Genomic DNA, 8,625 nt, shown 5'->3' with positions numbered 1-8,625 from the left:
CACATCTCTCTCTCTTCTCGCCCGGTACTGCCGCCGCCGCTAGCAGTAGGGGACCTTCCTTTTCATCTTTTCCCTCCCTCGCTCGCTTCGCTCGCTCCAAAAGAATTTCCCTCTTTCTATCCTCCTCGCAAATGTGTGGGCGAAGATTGCTCGAGATCGTAGTAGCCTGGCTAGTGTGGTGCTCGTGCGTGCGTACCGGGACTGGGAGATTGCAGCGGCTTGAGGCTCACTGGTACTCCTTCCCACCTGCACATTAAAACATTTGGGTCAATCAGTCGCTCAGGCAGTCCGTCAGTGAGTGAGTGTGAGTCCGTCCTATGGTTGTCAAATCAAAAGTGCCTCGCGTTGCAGCAAGGAGAGGAACCAGGGAGGGATTAGTACGAGCACCGGTACTGTCTGTCTGGTGGCCTGGCCACTTTACCTGAGATTAGCCTCCCTATCTATCTAGCTAGCTAGCTAGCGTCCTCAGGTAGTAAGTGGTATGAAGACCGACTTTCTTCCCTGGAAATGGAACCGGCAAAGCCCGGCCGAGCTGCACATCGCCCTGGCCGCCCTACCTGTCGGCGACTGACATGCATGTATCTCATTCCCATATGCTTATGCTCCATCTCATCTGATTAGATGGCCAGCTTCTTCTGCTGAATCTGTATAGTGCGGTGGGATTTCCTCCTTCCTTTTGCTCCGGCCTCCGGGCACCTGGAACAAGTTCTCTCGATCTACCAGTAATCATTAACTTTAAACAAAAACCCGTCAAGCTCATCGTGCTTGCCAAGGAAGGTGCATGGCCGATGCCGATGCCGATGCGATCCTTTCCATCCCAGGGCCGCCCGCCCTTCACGCCCGGTGCGTAGGGCTCAACCGGAATCAGGGCTAGCTAGCTATAGCCAGCCAGCTGTAGGATCTTTCGACGACGACGTCTCCGCCATGCACCCTCTCACCAATCACGCGACGCACTGGGCCGGCCGCTAGCTAGCTACACATCGACGTCCGAGTTGACACCAAACGCGTGCGTCCCCTGCTTGATCACGTAAGGCCTTGCTATGTGCTAGCTTAGCTTAGCTTAGCTGCTACCATGCACGATGCACCTCCCCCTCTCCGGCCGTTGCTGTCATGATCAAGTATGTATTCATGCCGTCGCCTGCGGCACCTGTGACCAGACGCTGCGTGCCGTGGCCTAGCCATTACTGACGCGCATTTCGGCATGTGGTGGCTTGGCTAGCTGGGAAAGGGAGGGATGGATGCGCGGTTTGTTGCGCGAAACGTCCCCGTCGCGCGCGGCGGGTTTCATGGCGCGTCGTACTTGGGCCGATCAATGCGCTGCCCTGCGATGATGCTCATGGCCGGTTCTCGCAGTTGCCGGACCAGGACCACCACGGTGCCAGTCCAGGGAGCAATCCATGATGTATGGATCGATGGAGAGAGGCATCAGGCACCCGGGGCCGATGGAAGGCGACGACGATCGATTGCTTTGCTTTGCATTGCAATCTTAATCGGCTTTTGATGGTGCATGTGCGCTAATGTGGCCAGTTTATAATTAACTAAGCTGATGCGGTGCGGTCAAGCGGGCGATCCACATTTTCACACCGGACTTGGGCGGTGCTGGAAAAGAGCGAGCAGGCAGGCAGGCAATGTCCGTGGCTTGCCGATCAGCTGACACGACCAAGTGGGAGGCGAAAGGAAGAAAGAAAAGACTAAAGCAAGCAAGCGAGCACCTGCAGGGATTTAATTAAAGAGGAAAGAAACATGCGCAAAAGGGATGGTTGATTTGATCAAATCATTCCGTCATGCACACCACCACCAGTGCAAGGCATAGATTGCTTCACTAGAACTCATTCTTTTTTCCTCTCTCGGCCTTTCCAACTTTCCATGTGCTCATCGTACGCGCCTCCTTCCACACGGTACGCTTGCACCAACGTCACACCACACCGACCACTCAGTCACTCACACACGCTGCCGGGCAATGATAATCGATCTCGCCACACATGAAGGGAACACAACTAATCAGAGAGGCCCGAGAGAAGATGATAAAACTACGATCTAGGAGTAGCTAGCTAGGAGTAGAAGGCATGCATGCATGGGCCGGCAAAACATATATGGAAACCAAGAAAGAAACCTCGAATGTAAACTAACAGATATCAATCCGGTATATATATGGCTTTTCCCGATCGACCATGCTGGGTGTTCCTCCTATTCCGGCGGAGCGATATATCTGAAGTTGCCGTTGATTTCTTCACGGAAGCCGACGGACTTGGGGCCGGGGCAAACTCAACTAAAAGATGATCAGTACCGGTGTACTATCTTGGACCGAAAATTAGCGTTGCTAGGTTTTTCTTGTCGATCTGATGACTCAATGCATGGCTAGTCATGATCCGCGCCATGCCAGTCCGGTCTGCCCAGCGTGAACTCCAGGCTCGGGTTGCTCAGCTCGTGGTTCGACACCTGCGAGCCGGTTGATCTGCAGGGCTCCATGTTCTGTTGCAACAGACACACAACAACGGATGGATCAGCAAAAAACATGCAGCAACCAATGCCAAATGTGTAAATGCATGTCCTTTGAGACATTATTTATATTAGAAAAACACTTGGGCTCATGCATATATATACGTACGTACCTCCATTGGAGAAGACAGTCCAATGGAGCGATGAGCATCCATGTTGCAAGAGTTAGATGACAGCCATGGGTCCCTGCTGCATGCACAAGGAGAACGAATTTCCAAATTAGCAAAGTTGATGATCAGTTGCCAGCAGCTTTCCAAATCAAGAGGCTGAGACCAAATAGTAAAAGTAGGTCTCCCAAAGTGCTTGCTACAACTGGGCATGCCTGTATCTATATAGGTATGGCAAGTTTCCACTGCAGATAGGAAACATGGCGTACCATGGATGAACAATACTAGCCCAGTATATATATGGTTAGCTTTGGCTAAAGAGAGTAACAACAGTTGCTCTTCCTGATCGGTTCGTTACACATATAGCTTCTTTCTAGGCAACAAAAGCTCTTAAAAGATGTTCCGGTTTTGGTTCAGTCGTGCAGTGCTCAGTCGTGCAGTGCAATGGCATGTACAGGCCGGTGAGCCCGTCGTCATGAGCAAGCTAGGCTGCTGCTGCTGCTGCTGCTGCGGGGAAGAATTTTAAGGTAAAGAGAGACACACACAAGCAAAGAATCTAATGCTACTCCGTGTACTTGAGTAACACACTCAAGAAGAGTGCTCTTTGCTTTTATATAGAGGACTCTTTGTACATTGACAATTAAAATTGGTGTATTGCACATATCTAATGACTGGAGTTTTTTATGCACGTGCAAATGTAGAGTTCTATGTATGCATGCCTGTATCTTGTACAGTGTACACTACAACGTTTGACTGTTTGAGCATAGAGAGAGAGAGAGAGAGAGAGAGAGAGAGAGAGAGTGTGTGTGTTTTGTGTATGACTATATATGACCCACATGTTGGAGATCATGAATTTGACAGTTCTTTTCTTCTCAGTCTACACATGATTTTGGGACATCAAGGAAGGAAAGTGCCCTTCCTTTATCACTACTCTATAAACATATAACAACAACCCAGCACCAAACCGTTCTAAAGTGCTTTTGTCTTGATAGGAACAAACATATACTGTTAGTATTGAGGGACCGGCAGACTTTGCATGTCAATAATATCAATCATAGATACACCACTACTTTACCTATACCTACTTATATATGTCCCGATCAGATCTGATTATGCACAATTTCATTTTGGAAGTTGGTCTAGATGCATGGTGGGAACATCGGACGAAGTTCGACCGTGCATGCTATAGTTTATACTTTGCTAAACAGATAAATATGCATATATTGTACTACATTGTGTTTTACCTTTTTCAAGAGACAAGTACACATTTTTAGATGCCTGACTACATAACGAAATTAACATAAAAAGTATAAGGAGCATTAATTTGATCAAGAGCCTAAAATGGAAATGACACAACACAAGTTAGTCGTTCTCGTTGTCAATAGCACATTCAAGATCACAAACTTTGCAGTGATATCTATCCAACTTTCTCCATGGAAAATATTTGCATGCATGATCACTTGATCACCATGAAATAATTTTGTCATAAGCAAGAAAACCTATGCACCGTGACAGTCCTTGGCTTATAGTCACATAAAAGACATTAATTTAGGATTCTCCTGAAAATTTAACTAAGCCAGTTTCTGAAATTCTCGACAAGGAAGGAAGTATTAAAAAAAATGGAAAGATAGTAAACTAGAAAATACTTCACACCTACTTTAATACCATTGTGTATAGACCTATATCATTGTCAAATTGATTTTGGAAAAAAAAAGAGTAGCCGCCATATAATACATTGATTTTCAAACCGACTTTAAACAATGGGTTCTTCCAAAACAAGTATGGAATGGCTGATCTTTTCATTTCTCTTTCCAAAACGGCTGAAAAATACATGAAAGGGCTGAAAAAAGGCCGAAAATGAGGGAATAAATATGAAATGGCTGATCTTTTCAATGAGGGAATAAATATTAAATAAATAGGTGTTTCTCTCCAAGAAATACTCATGGCTCTGCTGATATACTATCTCTACTAGGGAGAAAATTGAGTGGCGTGTTAGTAACAATTAGCCAAGAAATAGGAGTAAAAAAGGCATTGAAGTGACCGGAGGAGGGAGATGGAAAGAACCAAGAATGCAGCAAGTCCTTGGTTACATATTCCTAGGCAATAGGGCATGTCAGGTCAAAGCCCCACCCACCCTGGAATCAGAGCCATGCATTGATAAGAAAAGATAATGGAGCTACCTAGCCACCTCCCTAGGATTGACGGGGGAGAGAGAGACACTCGGAGAAGAGGACAATGGACAATACCCAAGAACCTACGCACACAAAAACTCGCACAACATGTTTATATATTTATATAGTAGTATATCTGTGTGTATAAAAATATAAATAAACGTACTAGTTGTGTATATTTATGTAGTATATATTCATATCTTAGTTCTACAATTTTTTATTTTTTTTCCGGGTGATATCTTAGTTCTACATAGACAAAACACAGAGCAGAAGCTGTGGCTGCTGAGGTCAATGGTGGTCTTGGAGGTTGTGATCTTTTGGTCGTTTCCGTGACACAACATTGGCCGCCTATAGATGTAGGCAGGCCTGTGTGTACCTTCCCGTCCAGGTGTGTGTGTGCCCCCAAAACATTCTTTTAAGCTTTAGCCATCAGCAGATGATCTACCCGTACAAATGTTAGCCTGCTTAAATATTCAGAACTTTTCAGGTGTCAATCCATACGAGCAAAAGTTTGTTTGGTGGTGTTTCTTTGGGATTAAGCGAGCAATTAAGCACGACAAAAACTAAACCAAACACACTACTTATTGATTATCTACTAGTGATACTACGTTGTTTGTTACCTACAGATATACAGTATGTGTAAAAGCAGATCAAAAGGCGTGAAACAACAAACGATGGAGAGGTATGCATGTGTGATGAAACTGATGATGTGTGCACAACATTCACATGTACGCTGTCATGTGACTTGGGCTGGTACGGTACCTCGAGGAGTTGCTCCACCTAGTGCTGGCGTTCCCCGCCGAGGACTGGTCCATGTCGCCGCCGCCGCCGCCGACGGAGCTCGCCGCGCCCTCGGAGGTGGACCGGTGCTCCGGGAACGGCCTCGGGCACATGTTGTTGTCGCCGCCGGACCCGGCCTGGCCACCGGCGCTGGGGAAGTCGTCGTCGCCGGAGCCGCCGTCGGTCGGGCCTGAATGAAGTCACAGTGCCAGCCATGCACACAAGGAGCGTCATTGATTAGTACCACCACTCCATTGATTACCGGTAAGCAGACGAGGTAGTGTAGACAAGAGCTAGCGATGCAATGGAGTTCTTGACGACGGACGGCATGAGGCAACGGATGGCAATGCGAATTACCTGAGGCGGCAGGCTTGTCAGTGCTCTTGACGGTGCGATACATCTGAAAGGGGCATGCAGCAGAGTGAGAAGAAACGGCAAAAAATCACAAGCAAGAAAACAAGAAGGATTGCAGCCCGGTTTAGGAGGGCTGATGAGGTGGGAAGAAGACAAGCAAATGGATCAGCAGATGGATCGGCGCGCAAGGCAACACCCGGAAGTGGACAAGGAGAAATTACTATGATGCCAATGCCCTCGCCTTGGAGCCTTCCTAGCCAGTATGCTAGCTTTCTCTCTCCTCGCTCAGTCTCTCTCTCTCTTGTTCTTCTGTCTCGTCGTCCCTCCCTGTGCTTCTCTCTCTTCCTGGAGGTGAGCGCTTGGGGCCGTGCGCGCAGACGAGACGCGAACACACACGCTAGCTAGGCGGGCAGGGCAGGCGCGCACAGATGCACACACATTTGCATTATTGAGTAATGATGGCAACTTTCTCTCTCCCTCGCACACACATCCCCAAACACTCTCTCTCTCTCTCACTAGCTCCAAGAATGGCAGTTTCTTCACTAACTCAGGAGTTACTGCATTGGCTTTCCTGTCTGACCCAAACAAGAACGGGACGAGCAGCAAGAGGACGCGAGAGCGCGGGTTTGGGATGGGAGCGAGCTGGAGGGATCGATCGGGCTCGGAATTGCTGGTACCTGGAGATGGCTCTTCACATGCGCTAGCGTCAGATCCTTCACGTCCATGAGCTCTAGGACCGACTTGGGCGTCGCCCCTGCCACAGGTTAGATTTTGATCAGCAAAGGATATCGCGACGTGCTTACGTGCCTCGACGTCGGCGTCGGCGTCAGAGAGATTGGTTTGGTGGTAGTGGCAAGGTACGTACTCTCGTGGCCGCCGAGGAGCTCCACGGCGTGGACGAAGCGGGCGTGGAGGGTGCTGGTCCAGCGCATGCGGGGCGCGCGCATGCTGCGCTTGGCGGGGAGCTTGGGCATGAACCGGGACCCCAAGCCGAAGGGCTGCCCGCCGTGGAGATGATGATGGTGTCCGCCGAGACCCATGCCGACGCCGCCGCCGGGGCCGCCGTAGCTGCGGAGGGTGTCGGAGAGCATGCCGTTTAGCCTCCCGGAGGCCGATAGCATGCGATGGTGCGCGGCCGAGGACAGGAACGCCGCCGTGGGGTCGAAGGAATTCGCGGGTGGCGCCGGCCCCGGCCCGAGAGAGGACGGCGACGTCGATCCCAGGGAGGAGGGCCACGTCGCCGGATGGTGGTAGCTGTAGAAGCCGACCTTCGGGATGTGGTGCCCTTCTCCTCCCCCAGGCGCCGGCGGCAGGAACGGGAAGCCCCCGGCGCCGTTGTAGATAGGTATCCCCCGGATTGGCGGCGCGGCCGACGCGCCGCCGACACCCGCGTCCAGCGGCTGCAGCATCGGCATGGTCATCAGCGCGGCCTGGGCGGACGTGGTGGCGGCCGAGGACGCCACAGCCGACGACGAGGGCCTGTGCCGCCACGGCTGGGCGGCGCCCTCCTGGTCGGCGGCCAGGAGGGGCGGGGACAAGGACAGCTCCGTGGACGCCGTGGACCCGTTCAGCCTCCTCCAGGGGTCCCCGCCGCCGCCGCCCACAGGCCCGCGCCCGCCTCCACCGCCCCCCGGGCCCGTCGGCGGGCCAGTGCTGGGCAGGCTGATGTGCAGCGAGAGGTCCGGCGACGCGGCCGAGCCCGCCTCCATCTCCCGGCCACCGGCGCGCCCCGATCGGACGCGCGCGCGCGTGCCTGGCTACCACGCACGGACACCTAGGCCGGACTGGTGGGACGGGGAGGGGGAGGATCGGGAGGAAGGTTCTTGGCGTTCTTGGGAGGGAGGCCGGGCGGCCGTGTTGCGTTGCTCGGGAATGCTTGCGCTTTGGCTGGGCTGAGGCTGGGGGGTGGTGTGATGCCTCCTTTTGTATCTGTCTCTAGTACTGGAGTTACTACTACTTGGCGCTCCCTCTCAACCCCCTAGCATGAGAGACACCAGGGATGAATTGGTTTCTTGCGCTGTCCTTCCTTATTGCTCTCGCTTGTATCAAAAGGTAGAGAGAGAAACTCAAGTGAGAGAGGGAGAATGTGAGGTTATTATCTCGCTTGTTTAATTAGGAGGGGCAGGCATCGCCGAGTCTGAGAAAATGACACTTAGGGGACGGGACTGCCGTGGTACTGGACGGATAGATAGGGGAGCGAGGGAGGGAGGGCAAGTGGGGGAGTCAAAGGAGGCGCGCTTTTGTTTCTACGTGTATTACTACTACCACTCCATAAAATACACCTCCTCTTCTAAAAAAGTAGCGCACACACACGCACAAAAGAAGTACTAATGATACAGTACTGTACTATTATTGAGGCACACACACGCACACCATAGAAAATGGGATTAACTGTACTACATGCATGTAGGTTTTGGTTGTAGTAGTAGTATATTGTAGGGGAAGGGAGATTGATGGATCTGATTTTGTTTGTTGGACTGAAAAGGCTGTGTGAGCTCGTGCGCCTGGGATTCTTTTCCCCCCATGCCCCCAGGGTTTGGCTCGGGCTCTCGCTATCCTTTTCTGCTTTCTCCGTCCCTCCCTGTAGGTAGAGCACTGCACCCTTTTTTTAAGGGGGAGCTCATGACAGGGAGAGTCTCGCCCGAGGGACAGGCTTCTTGTGCTCCCTCCTCCTCCTCCTCTCTCTCTCTCTCTCTCTCTCTCTCTCTCTCTCC

The 8,625-nt window shown here is 51.3% G+C and overlaps 1 protein-coding gene across 2 annotated transcripts; it reads right to left on the bottom strand.

The window, feature by feature from the left end:
* Positions 1-2,017: 2,017 nt before the first annotated feature.
* Positions 2,018-7,896, bottom strand: LOC123103675 (probable transcription factor RL9). 2 transcript variants are annotated; one of them, XM_044525340.1, is made up of 6 exons: positions 6,777-7,896; positions 6,589-6,665; positions 5,915-5,957; positions 5,540-5,747; positions 2,613-2,688; positions 2,018-2,472 (listed from the first exon to the last, which is right to left on the bottom strand). In XM_044525340.1, exons 1-6 carry the CDS (start codon positions 7,618-7,620, stop codon positions 2,359-2,361), a joined length of 1,362 nt encoding a protein of 453 aa, XP_044381275.1. In that variant the 5' UTR covers positions 7,621-7,896; the 3' UTR covers positions 2,018-2,358. The 2 variants fall into 2 exon arrangements, with proteins under 2 accessions (XP_044381275.1, XP_044381276.1); XM_044525341.1 differs by having other exon boundaries at positions 2,613-2,685; positions 6,777-7,895.
* Between the last annotated feature and the right edge of the window lie 729 nt (positions 7,897-8,625).

This window comes from Triticum aestivum, chromosome 5A, assembly GCF_018294505.1.
Source record: "Triticum aestivum cultivar Chinese Spring chromosome 5A, IWGSC CS RefSeq v2.1, whole genome shotgun sequence".
Taxonomy (NCBI): domain Eukaryota; kingdom Viridiplantae; phylum Streptophyta; class Magnoliopsida; order Poales; family Poaceae; genus Triticum; species Triticum aestivum.
The sequence above is the reverse complement of the archived record's forward strand: the minus strand, read 5'-3'. Positions and strand labels throughout refer to the sequence as shown.